The sequence below is a fragment of the Merops nubicus genome, unplaced genomic scaffold, assembly GCF_000691845.1.
Source record: "Merops nubicus isolate BGI_N331 unplaced genomic scaffold, ASM69184v1 scaffold72, whole genome shotgun sequence".
Lineage (NCBI taxonomy): Eukaryota > Metazoa > Chordata > Aves > Coraciiformes > Meropidae > Merops > Merops nubicus.
This window is the reverse complement of record NW_008591309.1, coordinates 8837-36682: the sequence shown is the minus strand read 5'-3', so window position 1 is coordinate 36682 and position 27846 is coordinate 8837. Positions and strand designations below refer to the sequence as shown.

Genomic DNA, 27846 nt, shown 5'->3' with positions numbered 1-27846 from the left:
ACATTAAGGCTAATCTATACCACCACAGCAGTGCAGAGGAAAAATGTAGGAGCCTCAGGACCTGAAAAGTACACGGAGGAATTTATTAAAAAACAAATTGAAGAGTTCAACCTGGGAAAGAGACATTTAGCCAACATGATGGGAGAAGATCCAGAAACTTTTACCCAAGATGATATTGATGTAAGTACAGTTGCTCTGTTGGAGAAGTAATTTACTGTAGACTTTCAGGTATTGAAAGCACTTTGCTTCAGCATGAGCCCCTCAGCTCTCTGTGAATTTTAATCAAACTGTCAGAATAAGAAAGAATGCTAGTATACATTGCAAACATTGCAGCTGTGATTGTGAATAGACTTTCCACCCCTGCTACCATGTGAGGTCAGACATCACAATATAGAGCTGTATACCATATCTTGCTAAAGCACAGTAGGTTGTTTTTAAAAGTACTAATGGATAATCCCCTTGATCCAAGGTTGTAAGAGGCACTGTAAAGGTTTATGTAGCAGTTTGAAATGTTTACCCACAATTTGACCTGCTGTGTATATTTAGGTCAGGCTTTCTTGGGTGATACTGTGGTTACTGCTAATGCAAATTAAATTGTAGAGGATGTTTTACAACTGACACTGTGGTTTGTTTAACTTAGGGATTTTCATACAGGTGTGAATCTAAACTCCTATCAGTAGCTCCAAACAGACCATTTTATTGCCATTCCCTCTGAGAGCTGACACAAATGGGTGTCCTCCTCTTCCTCTGTGTCATTTACAGTCATCTGTAGATATGCTCCCTTTCACTCAGAAAAATGTTTTGTTGCATGGATTTATTTTTTTATGTCCCACCTGGTCTTTGCCTCTGTCATTTCTATCTTAGCCCTCAGAGGCAGAGAGGAGAAGTGTGTTTTGGTGACACTGACTCTCAGGTGAGGCTGCGTGAGGTCTCGCGGCCGAAGCTCTGCGGGCAGCAGCGATGTTTCTGTGGCTGTGGCAGCACAGCGGATCAGCAGGGCCCTTGGGGAGCACAAAGTGATGTGGTGTGTGCCAGGAGAGATGTATGCGTGGTTTAGTTTTATCAGGAATCAGAAAATCCCTGAAGGAAGCTTGACTTCAAGTCACAAATCCATAGGATATCCAAATACGAGTCCAAAGCTATGCGGTGATAGCGCAGTTGCTTCCATCCAGAATCGCAGATACCACTTGGCTCTTCTGCAGAGAAGTGCCAATGGAGAGACCCTGGTAGGCTCTTTGTGGAGGAGATGAGGTCCTGTCAACAGTAAAAGTATTCATTGAGGCAGAAATAGCAGCTTGTTCCTTCCCATTTGCTTTCTTATAGTCTGTAGTACAGACTACAGAATTTCCTTTTCCTGTGTTTCTCAGATGTTTTTTCTTACCTTTAATGAACTCCTATCTGTCCGAGTTACTTTCTTGTATTCACACACAGACTTGCCACCAGAATACCTCCCATGTTAGTACAGTAGGAGGGTGATGCTAACAGTTCAGTTTTTCTGGCTGAAAAGTTAACAGTGGGAGCATGCATTAATCTGCAGTGTGGCTTCTGTCCTTGATAGGGTTTAGGGAGAAGTCTCACAGACAGCAAGACTGTGAGAAATGGAAAATGACCGTGTCTGAGTAGTGGTTTCTTCTTCATGAACCCACAGCACGGTGATTGTTTGCACAAAATTAACTGAGCTCCATCATTAATAAAAGCAGGTTCATTCTGGAAGTCAGCTTTTGCAGGTGCAATGAAGGTGGGAAGTATGGGACTGCTTTGAAGACTCCATTTCTGGAAACAGGGAGAAGCAGAGCTGTAAGGGTAGTGTTTTGTTTAGTGACACCAAGTATCTGTGGGATGTCTGATTTCTTCATATTCCATCAGGTGTGGGAAATACTTAGAGTGTGTAATAGTGTCTGCTATGCATAATTAAATTTCTGTTACAAAAATATAAAAGCTGCTTAAGCACTGGCAGGAGAATTAGCAAGCTTTACATTTTGAACAGTAATAATTCTTCCTGATGAGTGCTTATGTACCTCCATGTCTCCTACTGCTAATCGGTCTGTGCGGTGGATTTCAGAAGCAGACATCGTAGGATTCTGTCCTTCACTGGAGTTTTTGGTTTAGTTTAATGAAAGCTAAACCTTGTGAAGTTTTAAACAGGAAAATAAGTTGACTTACTTGCTAATCCTTCTGGATGTTGCGGAAGCAGAATTGCCTCTTACTGATGCTTTTATTTAGGAATGAAAAGTTAAGCTGTGCATTACAACTGTATTTCTGGAGGAGAGAAAAAAAAAATCCAGCAAATTGATATATAACTCTGCAGAAGTCTACCAATTGCTTTTTAATTGGTATTATAGACCTCGCTCTGAAGCTAGGATGTTTTATTCTCCTCTGTGTGAATGTGTGCTATGAAGTTTTTCTAATTGATTTGCTTTGCCCATTCCATTTGATGTATCATTTTTCACAATATTTCATAATTTGTGCTCATTTCTAATGAACAGAGTCGTTAGGACAGGCATGTCTAAGTACAACTGACAGCTAACATTAGGTGCCAGATGCAGTTTATAAAGCTATGTAGAACTGCAGAGAACAGTTTAAATAAATTAGCACCTGTACATTAGTCTCACTTGCTGGTAATTTATAAGCGAATCAGTAGAGATGACATTTAGGTAAGTCATTGATCAAGTTAACAGCTGCATACCCACTGCCCAGCTGGGATACCTAATTAATAGAGATTGCAGTCCTGACCTAGTGCTTTTCCCTGATTGAGTCTGGAATCCTTTTCTTTTGTGATTTCACTTCAAACTTATGGTTGTAGTAAACAGCCCACCTTCATTTTCCACTGTCAGTTCTGTGCTACTCCACTTTAAAGCCCAGAAATCTAAGTAAGATTAATACAAGAAAAACGCCTTAATCTTCATGACCTATTTATATGCCAGTATTTTTATTATTCATTTTTATGCAATCACTAAATGCTCTCCCAGATAGGAGCTCATCATACAGCAATGTTCTTTCTGTAAGAGTTAGTAAAACTCAAAAGCTAGAGACCTGTTTTGATTTGTCTCTTGTCTGCCTGATGACCTAATAGATTGTTGCCAAGCAGATGGAATAATTTGAATCTGAAATCTACATTTATCTTCTCCAGCATATATATTGTTGCAAAAGTACCAGTAGTGCTCTCGACTGTGAAGATGTTAAACGTGGAAAAACCTCATACTTCATAGGGTATAGTTTCTTCCAATGAATTAAGACTTCTTTAATGAAAAATACATTATATTCAGTTGCCTTTGAAAGTGGCTCAGTGTGTCTGATTTCTAGATAACATTTAAATTTTAGCAAGCAGGGTGTGAGAAATAGAGTGAATAATGGGATGTGTGAAACATCAGAAATGTCTTTTGGAGCAAAATGCATTTCTGAACCTTCCATTGTCTGCAAGAAGAGTGTGTTGTCCAGCATTGTCCTTAGGGGAAAAATTGGATTTTGTATCATTTTTTAAGTAGCTGAAGCTGGAATTCTTTTATTGGCTGAAAGAACATCTGAACTTATGATTGCTGTATTTTTTAATTTTTTTTTTTTACTCCATTTAATGCTCTTCAGTGTTTTGCAGAGTTCAAATGAAGATAGAAGTAACTTTCAACAGGTTTTTTGGGTTTTTATTTGCTCTACAAGCACTGGACAAGACATTAATTTCTGTTTTGTAAATGATTAGTATAAAAATAATATCATATTAAAAGTGTGGGCTTTTCTCCTGTAATGCTAATGGCTATTTTTTTTTTCCCCTGAGTGATGAGGTTAAAATTATATCACTGTGAACTTGAAATTTTTCTTTCCAAGCTAGAATTCAGTTTTAGATACAGTTACAAATGATTGAGGTGATTTAAATGAATTTTAATAGTTAGTTGTTAGAAGAGGATTTTGGTTTACAAGGTAAACTTAGGTTAGTCACTGTTGTGGTTTGGTTTTTTTGGTTTTTTTTTTTTGTTGTTGTGTGTTAGTTTTCCGCCACGTTAAATAAAAAAACCTATTTCACAGTTAAGATTTCACATCCTACTTTTGTTTCATTCTTTCCTGATCCTACCCCAAATATTCTGGATTTTGGATGCTGGAAACCTTTAAAGAATAAAGTGTCACTTCTCACCTCAGTGTTTTGATGGTTAAAGCTTTGTATCTATTTAAAAAAGCCTGAGTTTGATTCTTGAGCCCTCTACCTAAAAGGATGTTGCTGCAAGGGGACTCCAGGGTGGAGGGCTTTTAAATTTTTTTTTAAATTACTATTTTTCTTCTTGTTTTTTAAAAAACCTTTCCTCTGTGGATGTTACTTAGATAATTATCTTTGTATGCAATTTGGGCAATAAAAATTAGTGGAATGTTTTGTGTTTCAGTCTTAGATTCAACAAAAGTATGGGAAGACAAGGGCAAGATGAGTTTGCCCTGCCAAACCTCTCCTACTTACAGATGATTTAAGGACTGAACTGTCTCAGTCTCCTTCCTCGATCCTAATATGACTCAGTCAATTCCATTTGAACTGGAAAACCAAACTCTTAATTTCTCAATGTATTAAAAAAAAAAGTAACCCTTACTGACCCAGCTGAACTTGTTTGATTCAGAGTTAGTCAGCAAGCAAAGCATTTGGCTTCTAGATAGATAGGAAAGGAAGGAGGATCAGAAGAAGGGAAAATGAGAGCATGGCAGGTATACTGCATTTGCACAACATGCCCCATGCAGTGCTGGACAGGTTATTTAATGAATTAGTTTGCATGTTGGAAGGACTGCCAGTTGTTGTGGTTTTTTTAATAGGGTGGAAACTTGTTCTCAGTGCTCGATCTGGCCTGAATTCAAACTTGGAGCTGCAAATGTGGTCCTGTGAGCAGTATATTGAATCATCTGGTCCCTCAAGTGATGATGCAACAAGATTCCTTTTGGTTTGCTACAGGAATGTTAAGTTTACCAGTGTAGTTGAAGAAATTCCTAATATAAATAAACTTGTTAGTAACATTATGATCTGCTATTTTTAAAGGTGTGACTACTGGCTATTTTTTTTTCTCCTGTGTGGATCAACATTAGAGTTAAAACCCAATGCTTTAAAATCCTGGAAGGAAATAGCTAAAATTTTTTTGAGTAACTCATAGCAGAAGCAGGCTGTACCCATTCTACCTTTTCCCAGTGGCTTATGTAATTCTTCTTGGAAACACCATTGTGTTACTAGGTACTAGGATTCTTAATCATGCTTCTGCTGAAGATAATGATGGATGTTTCTTTTTTAGACAGTTTTATTTTATTTCCAAAGACAATGGTAACTGTCATTTTACAAACAGAATGGTGAAATAACAGCCCAGAATCTCTGGAGGCTAGAGTGGAGTGAATGAATCTTCTGTAGCTGTGATGATGGCCTGAAGGAAGTAGTTCTTGGTCATATTCAGCACAACATTTCCTTTTTCATCTAGAGTTCAAGTCAAATGAAGCACTAGAAGAGGGGTATGGGCCATGCCTCTTAAGCTAAAGCTAGTCCTGGAATGTAAAACTGCAGTTATAAATCTAAAAGGTTTCTTTAGAACTTTACTGCTAACATTTAAACCTTGATTATAAAGTTTTAAGAGGTTCATTCACCTGCTTTTTGTATGTTAAGGAAAATGCAGAACGTGCAGTTAAATCTTTACAGAGTTTTGACTGGAGACATGGAGATTCCTGAAATGAAACCTGTGTTCCAAATCTGAAGACATCTTCAAAAGTTTTCAGGAAAATATTTCATGGTTATTTTTATGCTCCAGCTACAGTTTGGAGACACTAATTCTGATGTCATTCCTAAGCTTGATCCACCATCTTATTTTATTCCTAGTACATGAGTGTTGAGAATTACAGTTTTTCTGAAATACTCTTTTTTCCACAAAACTGGAGTATTTGCATAGACAAAATCAGCTTCAATAAAGCAAGCTCCTGAGAGGCAGACTGACTTGGTAAGTAGTTGCTAAAGTACAGTCTGAGCACACAGCTATTTAAAATGAAGAAGAAACTTCTGAATCAACCTGAACTGGAGTCTGTTGCATCCCAGGGTAGTTCCTAACAGGATGTAAGGACAGATAGCCTATGCTTGATTACATTTCCACAAAAGGGGAAAGTGCAGGAAGACTTTATCTCATTCCCGTTCCGAACAACAACAAAGTGAACTTGTAAAGTGAGCAGTTATCCTTTGGCTGTGTGTTGTGTAGAGAGCTGAAAGGAGATATTAGGATTTCTTAATGCAGAGTTTGTTTATGCTGTTGTGTGAAAGACATGAGTATACACTCAAGCAATATAAAATAAACTTTCTAGAAGTAGAAGGTCTCAGATGGCAGCCAGTCTTCATTATAAATGTTCAGTTGTTACATTGGGCATTTATTAACGTGTCATAGTTACAGTAACTGTTTTGATTGAGATTCTGGAAATGCTTGTATAAAGACTGTCTTAAGTACACACACAGTCAGTCTCAGTATCCTGTAATAAATTCTTTTAATATATTATATAATGTGTTTGTTTAACATCATTTGGCTCACAGCAGATTTCTATTGTCATCATAATTAATCCCCATTTGTTCATAAATAGGTGTTCACCTACTGTGTGTATGCATAAAATGCCCATTGACTAACAAATGGGAATACAGTAGTCACTAAGAGAAACAAAATTACCATTTCATAAAATCAAGTTAAGCCTTTTGTTTGCTTCAGAATTCTCAAAATTTCTGTTCAGAATGCCAGTAGGGGATTAATGAAAGTAATAGGTTAGGTCTTTTTACACTCCATGCATATTAAATCGGTTGAAGCACTAACAAGCCACTCCATGTCCATGGAAAAAAATTCTCAGCAAGTAATAGCCCTAAGGTAGCCTACCCAACAAAGGCTCATTCTTCTTAAGAGAAGATTTTTAAACTCTGATTTTATTGTAATTCTACTTTGCTCTACTGTCTAGTGGAAATATAAACGAGACCACTGCCAGAAGGATTTGTTCAGTTAGTCTCTGTTACTATACAAGCACAACATTTCTATCTTAAGCTCTCCTACCAGCTCTCTGAAGCTGGCCATGCTTGCCAGACCTCTACATCTAGGGGGGGTTTGATGGCTAGGTTTTTCTGTTTTATTTTTAAGAACAAATGGAAATCAACAGCTCCCATAAATGCATATTTTTTTAGATTGTTTTAGTTACATTGAAGAGGGAGAGTAAGATGAAGTTGAACAGCAATGCATGTCACTGGGCTTAAATTAACCTTGTAAGGGGCTTTGTCTTGCACTTTCCTAGAATGATTTGGAGTATTGGTATACCTCCTTTTATTTGTTGGAGATAAAAAATAATACTGACTTCATACATTACATAAATAGTGACAGATATTGCTCAAGTAAAAGCAAATGATGTAACTTGTACTTAGTGAAAAGAGTGGTGAACAATAAGTGTGTAATGTATTTTTCTGATTTGTCTTTGCAAACCCTTAGGTATTGAAGGAGAAGAAAGATGGCATTTGAGAATCTTTCTTCTCTGAGCAATTAGTTCAAGTTCAGTAAAGACTGTAGTGATTCACAGTTGTTTCCAAATGCAGTGATCAATAAAATGCTTATTTTATGCTATGTAAAATCTCTTCTACTGCCACAACAAACGTTGCTTTTAGGCTTGAGGAAACTACATCTGTAAAAACTAGGATTCTAAATGTGTAAAACTTTGCTTTCCCCAGTTGCTTTAAATAACATTTCCATGCTTGGTCTGTCAGTACACTAGACTCTGGAAGTCACAGGACTTGAAATTTTAGGGGAAAATTACTGTGTGTAAGGGTGGTCTTTGGACTTGAGTAGTTCTGGTAAGTTATGGTAGATGTGTACAGTAAAAACTAAACTTAGCAGAAAAAAGCTCACTCATTCTGAGAGAGTACAGCCTTCAGAATGAGGTTTTGCTTTACCTGAGGCTTCCTGAGGAAATGATCTGCTTTTCAGCACAGCACATGGCACTCTTTCTTATGGATTTGGTTTCCTACTGTACAAATATTAGGCTATTTTTCTGTACAAGAAGGTATCTCTGAAAAGTTTTGATGATGCTTTGGTGAAAAAAAATGACATATATAATCTCTCTTTTTGTTTTCAGAGAGCTATTGCCTATCTCTTTCCTTCTGGCTTATTTGACAAACATGCCAGGCCCATAATGAAGGTAGGATTTTTTTCTTGCATTTCTGAATAACTGTAGCATGATATTTTAAGTAACTTTTTCCTTTTGCTGATATTTGTTTGTTTGTTTATTTACAGCATCCTAGAGAAATTTTTCCAGAGCAGAGGAGTAAGTGTTCATACTTTTCAAAAAGAAAATATTTCCAAGTATTAGAAGTTTTGGATATGTAGAATGCTTCATTTTCACAGTTTTACTTCCCCTCCCCCTTGTTCCTAGTAAGTGCTAAGACAGCAGTAAAAGCCTAAAAAAGCAGTAAAAGTAAATTCAAGTTTTCAGGATAAAAAGTACTGCTGGATTCTGGAATACCAGTGGTCTTTTCAGGCATCATGTTCACTGATTATAGATAAATGTTTTTCATTGTTTAAAAATAAACAATAGGTAGGATGACGTGCAGAATCTGTTGAAGTCATGGGAAAACCTTTTGTTGAATTCAGTAGCTTTTTGTCAGAGCTGTCTATCACAGCCATAAAATATTCATTAATACTATTTTAAACTTAAAAGTTTTCTTGGTAACTTCATTGCTCTAAAAGCTGAAAAATTACAGCTTTGAAATTGCCAGTTGAGAGAATAAGGAGAGTGGAAACTCTCAGGAGTCAGGACCTGAAAGTCCTAACTCTGCACTTTTTGGTCTTGCTCCTGAGACACTGTATGAAATCCCAGTTGTCAGTGATATGCCAGTATGTTGGTCAGTTGGTCTGTGAGAACTTCACTGAAAAAGCCAAAATAATTTTACATACTGTATTTAAAAGGTATGTCAAAACTTGTTGTTCTCTATTGACTCACATTATGAACTAGCAGCATGGGTGTGAAACTGTAAATTCTCTAAGCTGTCAAGTCCCAGGTGAATGCTTCTGATTATCAGTGAAATCTTCCTATTTTCCATCCTTCGTCTTTCCTTTTTCTGTTCCTGACATTAATTGATGCATGATGTTTTTGGGGCTTTCTGTGTCTTTTAGAAGGCTGTCTAAACTATCTGAAATTTTGGAATTTCAGCTTTCAAGTAATGTCATGTGTTATTTTTTTAAGTTCACAGAATTGTGAAGTAAAAAATAGAAAGTGAAAGGGTGGGAGAGAGTTAATCATTATGCAATTTCAAAATTCAAGCCGTGTTTTGTGGCAGAACTAAGCTACTCTTGTATATGCCTTTAAGGCTAAAGAATTCTTTGAAAAGCTTGTTGTGTCCTGAGGAGTGTAAGAACTAATCAGGATAAATGCCTATCTTTGTATCTATATCTGGAAACAACACTTTCAATGAGTATATCTTTTAAGGCATTTTTGTCTTCTCTGGGCATTATGTCTTCAATAACTTTCAAGTATAAAAACTATAAATTTATACTTTTCAACATAATTGCAACAAAATACACCTTCACAGCTGTGTAGATGGAAATTCACACATTCTGGTAGTAGTATGTGGGTAAAAGCCCCTATGTTACTTCTGTTATACCAAGTTTTGCATCTTTACATTCAACTTCTGCTGTATTATGTCTTCATGTTCCAATGCATTACACATCCTACTTATCAGACAGGTTCTTGGGAGTCTTATCTTTGTCTGTAGCTTATAGATAACTTCATTGGAACTTTGCTGGATGAAATGGCTGGGAATCTCTTTACAGTTCAATATGTAAAAAGCTTTCAGTTTAGGGTGTTGGGGTTTTTTTTGTGTGTTTTTATTAGTCATAAAAAGAAAATGAGAAAATCTTTGTCATGTTATATTTAAGTTTGTTTTTTTCCAAAATTGAAATATAATTATCCTTAAATAATGTGGGTTTTTTTAAATTAATGGAGTAAAGTAGATGTGCTGAATTATGTTGAAGTGTGTTTTCTTACTGAACTAATTTATATAAACTATAGCATAGGTCTTTGTATTTAAATATCCCAGATGTGTCAATGTGAACAAATCCTAAAGTCACTCAAGTTCTGAATACTGTTGCGTTGCCCACAAAAGACAATTGTATGAATACTTAGTTTAGTTTAGATGTAATAAAAAATTTGCTCTGGGTTAGTTTCCCAAAGCTTTTCATAAATCTTTCATTTTTCACAATCATTATGTAGATTTCAATTCTCTTAATATGTGTTTCTTCCTATCATAAAACTGATATTTCTATCTGTAATACCAACTACTGAGTCTTTGAAAGTTTATTTAAGATGTACATGAGGGATTCCTTTGTGTTAAACAATATTTAGAAATATTATATTAAATGATTTGTTACAATTGGAGATGGAGATTGTTTTTTTAACATTGTAATCTAAATCATTGGATCTCCAGACAGGTTGAGCACCTGTAAAATGTCTTTGTTCTCTGCTATTTAAGAAGGTAATCAGTATTATGAAATAAATTTATAACTGCAGTTAAATGCAAGGGTTTTCTTTTAGTGAGTGTATATTGCTTTCATGTCTAATCTTGCTTTTCATTAGAAATCCAGTGGGGAGAAGATGGCCGACCATTTCACTTTCTCTTTTATACTGGCAAGCAGTCATATTATTCATTAATGCATGTAAGTATGTTATAATCTATATTAAATAACATTAGCTACCACTCGAATACATGTTATTCTAGAGGTGTGTATCAGAAGCTTCTCGGTTTACTCATGTCTTCACAGTAGGCCATAATATCACCACAGAAGCTAAATGCAGTGCATGTTTTCGTGTCACAATATCCATTACTAGGGACACTTTTCTGTCACATTTAAGAGAATAGACTATATAATAGTTCTTGCTTTAATTTTTGGGTTTATTTTACAATTCTAACTATGAATTGGGTGTGAATAGTCCAAACACTTTCCTGTAGGCCGTGTCTGGTTAGTAGCATAAGGTTAGTAGTGGAGAATACATAATACAAAAAAAGGCTAGTTCTCAGAAAATTCATTATAGAATAAAAAATAGAGGGTTTTTTTCCCCTCTTGAAGGGCAAAGTTATAGGAAATGTTATTTATGCTGACATTTAGTGTGTAGAAAATTTGCATTTAAACTGCTTAATTGATTTTTCTAAGACTGTTCCATTCATGCAAACTTAAGGCTTTTTCTGATTAGGATGGTTCCAGTAGTAAAGGATCTGCATCTGTTTACCTTTATGAAAAAAGCTGTATCTAATAGAGTATCTCTAGGCCGTGAGTCTTAACATGGATTATGAAGAGGTGTTTCATATCTGTGACTATCAGTGGCACAAGCATGATCTGCTTCTTTAGAGGAGTTTGTAGAAAGATGTGTGTGTTTCTTTTGTGTACTTACAGAAGACAAAAAGCATTAATAATGTATGCAGCAATATTTAATTGGACAGTCATGTCAGATTTAGTTTCCTGCTTAGTCTTAAAGTTCGTTTTATGGTTAGTCTGTTGTCAAGAAAAAAAAAAATTATCAAATTTCAGTGCACAGCTTTACTGAATGTAGTGTTTTTATTGGAATTATCTGATATTTATTTGCGTTCTGCGTACCCAAAGGACAAAAATCCCCACTTGTCAGGTACATTTATTTCTTTGGGAGAAAAAAAAAAACACCTCCCTGTTCCTTTTTTTTTTTTTCTGTTGTTGACCTTGGGCAAATGAGCTTCTTGCCCTGGCAGAAATGAAATGAATGATAAATGCAGAGTGTGTCTTTGCTGAGTAATGGAGCTGCAGCACAGGCTTTCCACAGAGGTTTTCTCCTGCGCAGCCCGAGGCAGGCCGAGGACCCCTGCTGTTCATTTAAATAGGTATGTCAAATCTGCCTCGAAACGCCGCTGGTTTGATCTGTGGTAATATTTGTGAAGGTTCCATATGGACTCGAGCCCCCTGCAGTGCTAAGAAATAATGTACAACGCTTCATGGTGCAGAGGCAAATTTTCCCTGAAAAGGGCTGGGGAGCTGCGCTTTAGCTGTCGGAGGGGATGATGGAGCTGACGCGCTAGGCCTGTCAACTTGTTACACGGATGGGTTGCACGCAGCGAGGCTGTGGAAAATCTGTGCCTTTTAACTTTTCTACTTAATCACGGTTGTAGCATTGCCTTTAGACTGTATGCTACATTAATTCTCTTCCTGCCTTCTGCCTTTCATCCCAAGTTTCACGGAAAAAAGTAAAGCATGCAGGTCTTGTAGAGGAGCCTTATCAAACAGCTGTCATCTGACAAGCCATTTGCATTTGTTTTGGCTGAAACGGAGCAACCCAAGGGCAAGATGTTTTGTTGCATTCCATCATAATGAAGAAATTACAAATTTTACAAGTTTATTTTTAGCTCTTCCTAGTGGTTAGAAAGAGTATGCAAGCTTGACTTGGAAATCACTAAAAGGATAGTGAGCGTCTTGTTTCTAACAGTGTGACAACCACCTTCAAACAAATGGGTCTGACAGATGCATTTTTCATTAGTGTAGGATACTTGTCTGTTCTTGGACTGTGTCTGAATATTTTCGTTAGGCTTCTGTAAACCTGAATCCTATAAGTGAGGTTTATCAGGGTTCTTTTAGTCAACCAAATGAAAGCTGAAATCTGCATGAAATTCCAATGTTGTTTTAACCTCTTATTAGACTGATGTGTATTTAGGGAAAATGATTTTTTTTAAAGTTTCAAAGCTAATTAATTTCATTAGGAAAAAAAGAGTTGTATGTTAATGCAGCCTGGTGTAAGTAATCCATCCCATTTGAGGATGTCCTTTAAATTGGTACATTAAGTCTTAATAAATTGGATAAACATAGTGTTTTGCTTAAACTTGTATGCCATTAATTACTGCATAGACTCATGTTGAACTTGAATTTTCTTAATGGCTAGTAATATAACTGTTACAGCATTATTTTAGTTAATGCTAAAAAAATACTGTCCACTTACTAAAAATTGTGTATATTCGTATTATAACCACAAATAGATAAGTTGCTATGATGTGAATACTAAATGAACTTTCATAAAGGATACTTTCTTTATACTCCATTGTTGCCTTTGTTCTGCCTGTTGAATAAAGTTTAGCTACAGAGAAAAGGGCAATTTATTTTTCTTCTGTTACACAAAAGAAACTTTATTACATGAAATACCACTTCACAAGTGTTTGATAGTATATTTGATCATCATTTAACTTAAAATTTTTTAGAGGAACACATGGTTTTTAATGTGCAGAATGAGAGGATATGGTTTCTTCATACCATTCTGTCTAGGAAAATAGTAATTTTATGTAATTGATGTAATTGTGCTTCTTGTACTTTTTTTTTTCTTTTAGAAATATCAGTAGATCAGAGGTAAATGCTTTAACAATAGAGCATTTTGAGTTCTAAAAAAACAAACCCCAAAAAACCCCAAGGTATATACTGAAGTCAAAACTGTCATAAAAAAGAAAAATGAAATCTGTGATATAAAATGTGGGCTCTGCAACATATTTTAACAAAAATGTTGAAATTTTTTTTTCTCCATAAAAATTTCTCCTCTTAGGCTTCCATTTGCAAATTTCTTAAAGTTTTTTATGTAGGGTAAAATAATAATGTGGTGGGTTTTGTTTTGTTTGTTGGTTTTTTTTTTAATTTTAAGGGAGCATCCTTGTGGAGATGGGAAATTTGATCTCTCTATTAGAAATGGAAGCGTTCCAGTATGTAGCCAATCTTGTAAAATCAGCTATTTTGATTGTGTAATAGCTGAGTTTACAAGACACACAGATGTGTACATTCATGAATTGGACTATTGAATCCTGAAGTGATTAGTAAAATCTTCACCTGCCAGCTTTGAAAAAGCAAGTGTGCCTTCAGAAGCTTTCTTCAGCCGTTGGGGAGTGAAGATTTGTCAGATAAATTATTGGGCATTTCACGTGATTCCTGGTTTTGCAAAGGCTCATCCACGTACTTTACTTCACATACGAGTGGCTCTTTCAGTCTGTTGACTTCATCTCTATACAGAGATTAAATACATGCATAGATTTTTTTTTTTTGTAATACTTCAGACCAAAATTTTATTTCTTAAGAGATACAAGTCCGCTTTCATTGCCAGAAATATGCAAGAAATTATATTTACCATTTCTCTTCTGGTTTGGAAGTATTTTCAAATCCTACTTTTTAATGTTTCTTGACTTTATCTCCTGTGTGAAGATTTCTTTGTATGAATGGACATGATTACTGTAATTTAACCAGAGCGGTTTAAAGAGACCATTTTAATTCTTAGAAGTGCACATTCTTAGAACTTAAACAGGCTGTTGAGTGTTGGTGTTCTTTAAGTATACTTAGGGAGAAAAATCTTACTGTTCTAGCTGTTGTAAAGCTTGCTTGGTTGTTGTAAGAATGAATTTCTGAGGCTAAAAACTAATGGGTGGCAACCCATGTCTCATTTATTTGCCTCTGTTTATCAGTGGCTTCTGAATATGATGAACAAAATCTTTGAGTCTTCCTTTAAACTGAGGTGTCTTGTTACCTTTAAATCCTTGAATTGCTCTTTGGAAACAATTTGGATTTTAGTCAGTCTGTCCTAAGGTAGCAACTGTGAGTTCCTCCCCTTGTCCTTTTTGAAAGAAGTGTGATACAGTTGTGTTTTTCTTGAGCTCCTGGTTCATGAGTGTTTTTTTACTGATCATCCCAATACATAAATGTGTATGTCAGTGCCATGAAGATGATGGGTGTTTCTGAGGGGGCAGACTGGAGGCTGCTTTTGCTGGGTGGGAAGGTGACACTCTGCCTTATGAAGGCAATAGGTAAGCTGAAAGCCTAGCACTGAAGTGAAAAACCTCCTTACACATTTGTAAAACCTAGACACCCAGTATGTCTTCTGATTGTATAACACCAACTGAGGGGGCAGACTGGAGGCTGCTTTTGCTGGGTGGGAAGGTGACACTCTGCCTTATGAAGGCAAGAGGTAAGCTGAGAGCCTAGCACTGAAGCGAAAAACCGCCTTACACATTTGAAGACCTAGACACCCAGTATGTCTTCTGATCATCTAACACCAAAATATCTTCTTCATGCCTGGTTTGACTCCTTCCAAACCCAGAAGGTCATGGAGCTCACAGGAGTCTCCAAGCCTGTTCCAACTGAGCAACCCCCATATAGCTGAGGGGCAGGCACAGCCCCCCCTTCCCCTTCTCTTGCCTCCTTTCACAGACCAGAGCAGAAGCTCCCATACTGATTCTTTTTCATGTCTGACTACAGATGCCTAAAATTTGTTTGGTGTCAGGCACACCCATGCCCTCTAACCCAAACCATGCTTGTGCTTTTAATGTGTAGTCAGTAATTCTTGCAGCCCAATAGCTTTGAATGGAGCCATTGAGATTATTAGGGTGATATGAATCTTGCTCAAAGTAGTATCTTGTTTTCTGGGGGATCTACAGATGCATTTGTGAGGTTTGGAAATATTTGAAAATATGATCTGTTGTGCTTTTTTTATATGATGTTCCCTGTATTTGCAGATAAGTAGACTTTTTTTTTTAATTTGGAAAGTTTTCATAGTTCCTACAATATACAGTTATCTGTATAAAAAATGAAGGATTTCTGAGAGGCATACTACTATAATATGTGAGTAATACTGTAATATATGAGTCCTTATGCTGTCTCAAAGAAAAGTGGACAATTTTCCACTTCATGATTTTATACTGTGGATTTATTCCCCAAATACTTCTGTTCCACTCTGGTGTTAAAAATGTCACCAGTGACCTGCCTCAAGACTTCAGTGAATTGTCCCCATTTAAATGCTTTTGAGTCCAGCTCAAATAACAATCTGTTCTTAGCTCATACACTCATGTATTTTTATATTAGTGGATAAATCAGCTTGAACAATAGGTTTTGATAACTAAGCAAGTTTTTGTTTTGTTTTGGCTTTTTTTTTTAAATGTAAACTGTTGGAGGTATTTCACTGCATCCTGTTGTAAATCTGAGTATTATGTTAAGAACTAATACTTCATTGGTTAATTTCTAACAGTACAGACCTGTCTCATTTCTTCTTTTACTTATTTTCCTAAGTTATGGGAGAAAAAAAGAAAAAACAAGCAACTACTGTCCTTTGTCCCCACTAATTTACACTAGTTTCTCCCTAGTATTGGCTAAAACTCATTAATAAAGTGTATTAAAGTGATTATAAGCTTTCTATTTCCACTGTTAATTCAAGTAAATTATTTGGCATATAATCCTTTGTAGTACAACAATCCTGGTTGTTTCAATATAGCATGTAATTATTTCTCCAAATACTCCTATTTAACTTGTGTTTTGAATCACTTTTGTAATTCAGAATATCAGATGTTTTATTTGGGAACCAAGTAGTCTCTCATAGTTTCTGAAATGAAAAAAATCCTGAAAATACTTCACTAAGAACATGTTTCATCTGTAATATTTTCAGTGTGACATTTTTGGAATATTTTTTCCTTTTATTTTTCTGAAGTGATAAATTACTGTCACAGCATTGTTTGGAAATATAGCATAGCTAAGAATTTCAAGAGAAATGTTTTAAAGAATACTGGAAATTCAGAGTAAATATGTCTGTAATGTTTGAAAGAACAAATTCTGATTATGGTAAACTTACAACTTTGTGTGTCCCTGTAGACATGCTTTGGTAAGAGGAAGTTCTGACTGATAAAGACCACTAATAAAGTTGACGCTCGAAATGTACAAAAATCTAACTAATGAAATTTTTTACAATCTTGAACTAAAATGTGGATGAAATGATGAAATTATTGAGCAGTATGTTTTGGAGATACTTTCTTACAGATGCTTGTAAAAAAAAATCTCAACTATATATAGGAAGGCAACCATATTTATATAATGGATGTATCAAACACTCTTGAAGAAAAATAGCAGAATTCAACATAGTAACTTTGAACTGTATATAAAAAAATTATTATATACACCATAAATGTTGGGTTAGATTTAATTTCCTATATTTTTAGTTGTCAGAACTCTGCTTGTTTTCTGATGTCTGCATTTGAAGTGTTTGGAGAGTAAAAGCACATGAACATGTTTTAAATAATATTTATGTATTACATGGAAAAATGCATTTAATTACTTTTATTTGTGTACATTGTAGGAAACGTATGAAAAATTGCTGAATGCTCAGAAATATCAAGACCAACTGGCTACTGAAGACCTCCCTTCTCCAAAGGAAAAAAAGTAAGCTTCTGGTTGAATACAGTGATACTAGTTTTCTTAAAATGCTTTAGTCTGTTGTTTTGGCAGTTCTTGTAGTTCCACACCCTACCTGCTTTTTATTCCACAAAGACATTTTCAGACTTTTTCCCTATTCCTTGTCTAGTATTTGTATAGTAATTTCAGGTTGAAAAGTCTCATTGGTAGTATGTACGTGTGGAGTGCTCACTTCTCACTGCTAAAATGAGGGAAACCCTGGTATTTCTATTGCTTTTTAATCTCTCCCTGTGCTTTTCAATATTTTCTCCCATGTATACGTTCTGAAGTGTGATTTGAACATAAGTAGAGGGTATGCAGAAACATAAGAATCCTGGATGTGAAGTTTTCTATTATATGTTTATTAAAGGTTTTTGAAGGAGGAGATAAACTCTTTATAAGAAAACAAGGCCTTTTAAAATTCAAAAAAAGTTGGTTATCTGTTGGAAAAATCCTAAGGCTTAAAGCTTTGCTCTTTAGTAGTCTTTCATTAATTACAGTTCCTGAATGTTTTTACTTACCAATAATGAACATGAAGAGTATCAAAATACATATTTCACTGGTTTCCTTCTAATGGCTTTGAACAGCTAGGTCCTCAAAAACTATAGTCATTTTAGAAAAGTTTATTTGGTTGGATTTGTTTAAATATCACCATTATTAGTAATTTAATTTAGTTTCTCTTCCCTTTTCCTCTTTAATGCCTCTGGTATGCACTGCAGGCTCTTCAGCTAGCTAGCCACTGGGCAAACAGATAGGGGTCAACCAGAAGCTGTGGGAGATGCTACAGTTGTTAGTTTCTTAGTGCATACAGTCAGGATTGTCTTTGAAATGAGTATCTGCTTCATGAACTGTTTGCTTCTCTTAGACTGTATCCTTGATTTTCTATTTTGAGATTCGTTTGCAAGACTTTATGATGTACTAGGATATTAAATGAAGCAAGGCTTTAAAAGAAATGGATATCCCTAAGAGGTTTTGATTTTGGCATTTACTGCTCTTCTGTATAGTTATTTTCACTGTCCTAGTTTTATCTTTATTCTTGCTGTATATTTTCTAGCCAGATTTATGTGCTGTTCCAGTTGCACATCATGTTGGTTTGTCATTTCTTAATTTCAGCCATTTGTTATTTATGTAATGGTAAGAGAAAGAATTAATTTGCTGAGATTATTTCAGTTTCTTAAATAACAGGAGTTTGTGTTTCTTCATGATATAAATAGTGTCCTATGACCCACAGAATCTTTTATCATAGATTCATGTTAGCTTCTGAGCAGACAAGAGAAGAAATTAATTTATGTTTTTTTGGTGTATGCTGCTGAAAAATAACCTAACTCCTTACAGAGCCCAGCCAGTGGATTTACTGAAGTGAAAAACGATCTAAAGCTACCAGAGTTGAAAGGTTTTTTGCCTGTTAGGTTTGTAAAAGCTCAGAGAATTGAAAGGATTTTTGAGACTTATTTTCCACACTGGGTATAGTACTTCCTCTGAGATTACCCTGGATAATTTATCTCTGAAGTGTAGGCAGAGGGTGGTGGGTGGGAAGGGTTGGGTTTTTTGTTTGTGGGTTTGTTTTTTGTGGTTGGGTTTTTTCCCCCCCAGGAAATAATGTATTGTGGATGCATTCTGTAATATTAACTGTAGGGTTAGGATGTGATCTTGAACTGCTTTAAGTTTATAGGTTTTCATGTGTAAAAACATTTAACTGATTTGATTGAAAGTAGCAATATGTAAGTGTAAGTGTATACTTGAGCCTGTCAGGTTTGGAAGCTTTTTAAAATTACTGCTAAAACCAGCATTGTTTCAAAATAAACATTTCTCATGCCTTGACTCAGAAAAGCATTAAAATCCATACTTAAGAAGAAGTACTACTTAAAATCACCTTCAGAAGGAGTGCTTTTCTGAATCACAGCTTCTTTAATGCTGCTGAAAACATTAATTAAGATTGTTTCTAAAAAAAAAAAAAACATAAAAGGTAAAAAACTAGTTACAGCTTTACCTTAAATTTGCCTGATAACATTGACATGTATATTTATGGTGGCACTGTTTAGTCAATCACTTTGTATCATATGTATTTCACTAAGATTTATTTCAAGCATTGGATTTTCTTTGTTAGTATCTCTGTATTATGAGGCTGTTTTCTTAGAAAATTCTGCTTTGCTCTTACCAGTGCAGTTCCTGTGCTGAGAAGGTCAAGGTTACACAGCAGATAGAATATAGTGTGTCACTGCTGCATTAGTACTTGGGCTGTGCTTACTGCTTCTGGAGATTTTTATATTGATCAGAAAAGGAATGAGCAGAGGCAAAATTGTTACTTTTGAGTTTGATTTTAATGTTCTGCCTTTTTGTTCTTTGGTGCTTTTAAACCAATTTTTTTCATAGCAGCAGGCTTTTAGAAGTAAGTCCTAAGTTGTGGGGAAGATGGCTTACTGTTAGAGTATTGCTATAGCTCAATCTCAGGCTTCAATAATATGAATAATGCATAACTGATACTTGTAATTGTCACATCATTAATTCAATACATGAAGTTACCATTCCTTTCAAAAGGCAGATCCTTTAAAATCAATGTAGGCCTTCTCATGTTTACTATAGGAATGTGATCTGTATCCATTTGTAATGGAAAATGTATTTCTGAATGAAGACTGACTGTATGTGTGGTCCTTTGTGATGTAACTCTAACTGCATGGTTAATTAAAAGGAGACTATATGTGATATTTTAAACAGAAACCTGGCTGGCAGCAGATGGCTGACTAAGATTGAATTGGAAGAAATGTTGTTAGAAAAAGTGTCAGATGATGATGTAAGTAATTAATCTTTTGAATCTTAAAAAGGCTTGTCTTAAAAATACAGACTCTGGGTGCTTTTTTGGATACTGAAAACATACTACATAGAAACAGGTGCTCTTCAAAAGAATTTTCCTCATTCTCAAAGTTTGTATATGCTCACAGCACTGTCACATTCATGTTGTCTTGAAAAGTGGCCTGTGCTGCTAGTTTTTATCTAGCACAGTACAGAACTGTTACAGGTTTTCCATTGTTACTAACATACTTTACTTTTTCTCCTGGTAGCATTGAGAGGCTTAGAGCATTTATTCCTTGTAGTCAGGAATGGAGCAATTAACATTTTGTAATAGAAATAAATAGTCATTTATTCTTGTTACAGATGAAAAAGGGACAGGGCTAGACCTCTGTTGCTTATTGTAGAGAAGGGGTGAAGGTTCAGGATGGGAAACATGATGGGTTTGTGTCATGGTAAATCTGCATAGGATTTCTATTTCTTAATCTTAAGAGGGACATGATAATGATAGCAAAATCACAGAGAAGGCTGATAAAAGAGTCCTTTTCTTAGTGATTTAGCTACAGAATCAAATACCAGAAACAAGTTACAAAGCTACACAGATCTCTGGCCTGATACAGATGCATCAGTTGTTGGATTCTCCCTGGTATGAATGTGGTGGGAGAGAGCAGAGTTTTGCAGTTTCCTCTGTATCTTGGAGCCGTATCACTGGCTAGATACGGAGTCTTTCTTTACATGTATATCTGGGAATAAGACTGTCCTGATAGTTGCACACTTTTCTCCCTTGGAGCTTTTTGCTGCAGTCCCCTAAATAGCATTAGATGTTGTAACAGCAGGCTCAGTCTGTGTGGACAGCTTTAGTTTTCTTGCAGAAGCCTGAACTCAAATAGGATAGTACCAGAGAATTGAACAGTTTCAGCATCCCAAGTATTTTCTCACCTAGAAAAAATGTTCTTCAATCTCTTCTGTCCTGTGGACAGCATCATTTGCAAAAATAGTCTAGCAGCAGCAGACATGCCCTTTGCTCAGTTCTGTTGTCCAGAGCAGTAATGTGGTGGCTTCCTGGTCTACAGGCAATGTGAAAAGGTCTCGAGCAGACTGTGGTTGTACGCATAAGTTAGAAATCACTGCTGTAAATTCTCTACCTTGATATACCCAGGAGTTTTCATCTATCTTACTCACAGCAGAAGCAGAAGCAGTTCAGTGTTTTCAGTAGCTCCTGCATTTGGAATGGCTGGTTTCCCTTTCAGAGTGCCAGCAATGGGTCTAGTTGTACAACCCAACAGCTTGCTGCCGTTCAGTGCTTGTTTTTGTACACTTTGTATCTGTAAAAGTAGACTGCAGTGAAGTAAAAAAAAAACTCCAAAAAAACCCCAACCAACCCCTTTTACAAACTGGCCTCTGGCACATAAAACCACAAAGCCTCAGCCTGTAGGAGCAAATGTTGTATTTGAACTGTCTTGGTGTGAGCTGCCAGTCTTACCTACCCAAATCCTTGGGTTTGCCATTGCGACAAAATTTACTGCAGTGTTTGCATTATTAAACAAAATCAGAGCTATTGGTGGTTTTTTTCCCCCTTTGCATTGTGCAAAACTGTTGGCAGCTTTCTCCTATAGCCTCTATCATTTTAACATTTTTGTGTATCTGCTTTTCAGAGGCTTTAGCACACATCTTGGGTGGTACTGTATCATTAGAAGTAGCTCTATAGTGATGTCAGAGTTCTAGGGGCTATTGCTAAGTTACAAGAAAGGTATTTATTTTGTGCAGAAGGCTCTGCTAACAGAGAAATAAAAATGATTTTTAATAACACCTTGAGTGTTAAGAAAACTTCAAAAATAAGGTTATGATATCTCTATGAAAAGTCCATTTTAGGTGATAGCTGTCTAGGGCTCCTGCCAGTGACACTTCGTAACAGGACATCCCAGCTTTTCACACAAATGGGTTAACACAGTGGTGTTTACTCTTTAATCACATGTTGAAGAACTTTGGAGGGGGGCGTAAGGGGGAAGGAGAACCACACAGTAGCAAAGGATAATTTATTTCGAGAGGTTGCCCTTTAAGTCAAGTATCTCTTGAATTTTTAAATAGCTTGATTGTTCGGTTTTAAAGGAAATCATAAACATTAAAGTAACTCAGCTTGAACAGCCAAAGATAGATAGATAGGTATTTCCTGTATATATTATGAAATATAATCATTTAAGAGGTTCAGTTTAGTGAAATAAAATTATTTCCAAGTCAATGAACATGCTGACTTACTGAAAATGAGGTGAAAATCGTTTCCTTTTGCCATTTTAATAAAACAATAATGAAAGAATGAAGGCCTCTCTCAATGTTTTCTTTTGAAAAGGGAGATGAACTTCATTCTAATACAATAACCCTGTATTACAAAAGAGTTGGTTATGCTTTGAATTAGTTTCATTGTTGCCTGAAGAAAGAACTAGGTATCTTTAGTCACACAGAAAATGATGCATCTGCATGCCGCTCTTAAATCAGCATGTAGGTGCAAAAGTGTCATCTAGTCAGAAATCATCAATAAAAGTGAAGTAGGAAAGATCAATTATATAAAAATAGAAAGTTTTAGCAAATGCAGTTACACTTGCATCCTTTAATGGAGTCTTGTTGTCCACAGTATTCCAGGTTTATTCAGCTGTTACAGAAGCTGGCGGCGTTGCCGTGTGGGGACGCGGAGGAGCAGCACGTGCAGAGGTTTACCCGAGAAGTTCCTGCACAATTACAGAAGGTGGTTATCGAGCCCTTGAAGTATGATGAGCGAGGAGTGGCCTTCAGCACTGGTGAAGGTAATGGCTTCAAGTTGCTTGGTAATGAGGCAGTTTTCCCTCTCAATGCTGCTTTCTTTACAGTGTGTACAACGCTGCTGAATGTGTCGCTTCACCACTTCATTGAGAATTCCCTGGATGTAACAGTGCTGTTGCTTAGTATCAAAGTTGACATGTTTAGACCACCAAGTCACCTTTGTCATGACTTTGCCAGGCAGTCCAGCAAAGGAGAGTTTCAGAGATGCAAAGAATAAATAGCAAGGCATCTGGATATTTACAGGCAGCAGGAAAATGCAAAGAAGGAATGCCTAAGTTTTTTAAACAAGTGGATGAACCACAGCGAGCTTCATGGCACAGAGACAGGAATCAGTCATTGCTACTGAGACTGAGGGGATGTTAGAGAAAGGCCATGGAGGTCTCTGCATCTTCTAAACACAGGCTGCTTACGTTTGCAGTGGAGGGATACACGGTGGAAGAATGATATGATATATATGAGTGATTACCTAAAAAAATAACGTAATAGCAACATGGATAGGAAAGTCTGACTTCTGGACAAAGCAGATGCACACGCACACACGCCATATGTGCTGTACATTGAAGTGGGATCTTAGTCAGAGATGTGTATCCTTAAGCAGCAAGCAGAGGATGATGATAAGAACAAAGGTCACAAAGAATTTGAGGGGGAAATGGCTAGAGAACTGTTCTAGCTGGGTTGGCTTCCATAAGATGTGACAACAAGGAGGTGTGAGAGCTCCAAACTGGAATTCAAGCCACAATGGTTTTCAATAGTGTCTTCAACACAGTAGGTACTGATATTTATAAGCATGCAGCTTATGTTATTTAAGAGCAGCCAGCACATTTTGTAAGATCAAGGATAATCTTGTTTCTGTCCCACTACCCTCCTAAATCAAGAAAAATTGATGAATTTGTTTCATAATTCCTTTATCAGAATGGTTGCTTCCTTTGTGTTAGAGAAGATTGGTCTCAGGGTTCAGCACAGGGAGTTCATGGTTTACCTTGAAGCTAATGCACTTGGAGAGAACTAACTGTCAGTAGTGATTTTTGAGGAAACTATACTAAGTGATGCACAGGCATTGCTTATTGAAGTATTGACCTTTTCCATTGGAATATTCTTATACTTCTGTACCTTGGTATGATTTATAAAGTATTTTAATGATACTAGAAATTGTATTTATGGTAAATGTAGGCATTCAACAAACTGGTTGATTTTTGTGTATTGTGGCGTCACCAGGTCAAGCAGGTGTCCTGTTCTACTGAAATTACAGGAGGTAAAGTGTTACTTTGACCTTCTCCCAACACATTATTTACCCCCACACATACTTAATCAACACTGATTACAATATATTGAAAGGTGTTCATTGTATTTATTTCCCTCTCTTTTTTTTTCCTCTCTTCTTTTTCTTCTGCTCCAAAAAGAAACAGCTGGTACTGTATGAAGTGGTGAGATTTGCTTCATTTCTTGGGCACTTGAAGTTCTGTAGAGTGGTGAAGCCTCATAACAGATTGGTTTTAATTTCTTTAAGGCAAAAGAAAAACTGCAAGAGCTACTGCAGTGGTTTATGACAATGGGACTGGAAAAATCACAGTGAATGGAATAGACAGTCTACATTACTTCCCAGTGCTGCAGGACAGGTGAGAGCACTAGGAAATGCTGTATTCTTACTGCACTTAAATTATCCCTCCAAAAATTATGCCGTGCGATTATATTTTGCTGCTGCCTTCCACAGAGTGGATGCTGTGTTCTTGTGTCTGTATAACTCTCTGCTTTATGAAAATGGGTCTTGCTTTTCCTCCTAATTTGCAGGAGTCAGTAGTGTAAGAACTGATGGGTAAGCCTTGCTCTGTGTTTCTTGTCTCTGTCTAAAGGGATGCAAAAACCAGAAATGCAGGCTATTTGCTTAGTTCAAATTCTTTAGAAAGGGCTAGCAGTTTATTTTGAAAATAAAGAAATAATAAATAATGTCTTTAAGTGTCTCCTGAGAGATGTGCACATTATATGCATGTGTAATTATGCTGGCATACAGAAACTTAGTCAAAGCAAAAGAGGTGAGACACTTATATGTAAAGCTTCAGATTTTGGAGGATGTCCACAGTCAGAGATAGAGGAGGCTTCCCATAGGACTGACATAAGGATTTTCCTATCCTTTATGTGATTTTTATTTTGTGCTTTCTGAGCTCAAGAATAGAGTGAGAGATTGCTGCATTTTAATATCCAGAGCTGACAGTGCTTGGCAGCTATAGATGATTAGTGAAACAAAAGTAATTGTAAAACTGAACTTGAAATACTTACTGTTGGCAGTCTGCATATGCTCCTAGCTGCTGATTTCCCATTTGTTCAGCTGATATCAGTAGGAAATTAGAGATATAAATCCATTTCTGGATCTCTGCCTGAAAGTTAACTGTAGTTTTGTATGTACTATGATATTAAGTATGTGTACATGTTTGATTTTTTATTATTATGATTTTTTATTTTTAGAGAACAGTTGTTGTTCCCTTTCCAGTTTCTTGACAGAATTGGAAAACATGATATGGTTTGCACAGTCTCTGGTGGAGGGAGATCTGCACAGGCTGGAGCAATACGTTTAGCCTCTGCAAGAGCCTTAAGGAGTTTTGTCACAGAAAAGGAAGTGGAATCCATGAGGCAAGGTAGGAATTTAAATTGTTTTAAGGTTTCTTCAAGTGTTTCTGGCAATCAATGGAATTAATACAAGTATAATTAAGGATCAGGTAGTGCAAATCTGAGTAAATAAACCCAGTGAAACCTTGTATACTGTATAAAAGGGATCAGAATTTATTCATAAGTAGTTTTCACTGGTTTTCTAACATACTTTGTGTACCTTTTGGACGACTTGAGCATTTTTTCCGTTTGTTCATGACCTCTCATAGGTCTGTGAACCAGCTTGTATTGCCTTGGCACAGAATCACAAAGCATGAGTGTATATTCACTAACAAATCTAGGACAGGCATTAGTGAGCTGTAAGGCACTAAGGTTGGGTGTTGTTTTGCTTGGCTAGTCACGTTTTGTTTACATTTAAAAACATTTTACTCTAGAACTTAGACACTAGAGGGTTAGCTTTGAAGGGACAGTCGTGAGCATAAACACTACACACAACGAGCCAGGCTGAAGGAACTTCAGTCCTCTCTTGCTTTATTTAGTTTGCAAGTTTGGTAGGATAAGGTAAAACTTAATTGTATAACTGCAGTATTTGGTGCTTCTCAGTGATTAGATGCCCTGCTGTTTCAGCAAATACAGAATTAAGAACAGTGAGCTTTTCACTGTGTTCTTTGTGGACTAGTAGGGAGAATGTCTACCTGTATTACTGGCACAGCAGCTTTGATTCTTGCTCTCTTGCCATCTGTGGAAGTAAAACTGTCTTCTTGCCTAGTATCTGCACCAAATTTCCTTTGATTATAGTTTCTCAGTACTGACAATTACAGCTTGCTAGGAATACCCCTGTAAACTGACATTTCACTAGTGTATAGAATGTATAAATGAATAAACACACATGTATTGGGGAGTGCATGATAAAAAATATTTTTACTGCTAGTGCAAAATCAAAAAAAAATTGAACACCATTGCCCCAGAAGCTTAAGCAATAGAAACCAGTGTGAGATTTTTTTTAGTGGCTTGTAAAGTAAAATGTGAAGCAAGTTCTAAATGTGAAACAAGCTACTAAAGAAAGGTTAAAATGTTAGAGGATCTGATTAAATTCCTTTCAGTGTATTTTACACTGAACCCTTATCCTTCTAGACGTTACAATTCATATATGAACTTATTGGCTGTCCTGAATCCCAGACATGTAGTATATCTGTAATGTTAACTAATAACAGTAAAAAAAGGGTGCTTATCTGTGTTTTGCAGCTGGGCTACTCACATATGACCCACGTGTGAGGGAACGAAAAAAGCCTGGTCAAGAGGGAGCCAGAAGGAAATTCACCTGGAAAAAGCGCTAAGTCCGAGTACTTCAGAACAACAGAATACTCCCAGAATTTCAGAGCATACTGAATTATGTTTTAAAGCTATTGTATAAATATGTTTAGTAATAAAGACCTTCTTTTTTTTCCCATTGTAACTACTTTGTTTTCGCTGTTTAAAAAGCAAGGAACAACTTTCTTTACACTTATTTAAAATTCTGGAAAATTCTGGTGTGATTTGCCCAAACGCTAAATCTGAAATAGTTTGAGTGGCAGCTTTGCATCTTAGCTCCACTGAAGTCTGTAATGATTTAGGGAACTGTTGGTGGAGTATAACTTTTAAAAATTAGTCTATTTGTTTAAAGACTTGACTAAATTCTGGAATTAGGCAGCTCTTAACCAGGTATTTGGACAACTTTGACGTGCCTCCCTTTTTGCCTCACAGATAATAGAGGGTAAGTGACAGCTTCCCACCTAAGCTATGGTGGAATTGAGAAACGAGTGAGAATGGTGCTGACAATTGAGGGGATGTTGAGAGAGGAGCTCACAGAGGATAACCTTTGCCTGTGGAATCAGTTGTCTCCAGGATGCCTGCCTAGGTTAAGAAGGGAGTGATTCAGAGCAAGCACCTAAATTTAGGTGCTCTGAATCACCCTCTGGAGGAGTTTTTCTCTTCTTCTTCCAAATGCAGAAAGAGCTGGAGGGATTAAGCTGAAGTTAATCTTTTAGAATACTCTTCTCCACCCCTTAAATCTCAAGGGGCCTGATGAAGGAGGCATGTGCCGAATATGGCTAATGCATAAAGATAGCATTGGACTCTTTGCCAAATACAGTCATAACTTTTCTTTTTTAAAATCAGAAGCAGGAGGTGATGACAGTGCTGCCCACCTCCTGTCTATAATTATAGCCTTCCAAAATAGATTAGTAGTTACAGCACTCACCCAAAAGCGCAAGGTTCTGGTTTACTGCCAGCTTCCTTCCTGGGACAGAGGTCAAACACAGCTTCCAAGGAGGAGCATATCTTTCATCTTTCCTGCAGGAACTGGGCTACAGCAGAGAAGAGTGTAAGGTTTATCTCACCAGGAGAAAGCAGAAAAAAAATTCAATTAAGTATTTTAAACAACAGGACACCTTCCAACTTT

General features: G+C 36.4%; 1 protein-coding gene across 1 annotated transcript; it reads left to right on the top strand.

The window, feature by feature from the left end:
• On the top strand, positions 1-26743 carry MRPS9 (mitochondrial ribosomal protein S9; the record flags this gene model as incomplete). Its single annotated transcript, XM_008950196.1, has 10 exons — positions 1-180; positions 8086-8148; positions 8244-8274; positions 10582-10661; positions 17110-17192; positions 19920-19995; positions 22621-22789; positions 24313-24421; positions 25266-25435; positions 26652-26743. Coding segments are annotated over 10 exons (1053 nt in total), but the record flags the coding sequence as incomplete, so codon positions are not given.
• Between the last annotated feature and the right edge of the window lie 1103 nt (positions 26744-27846).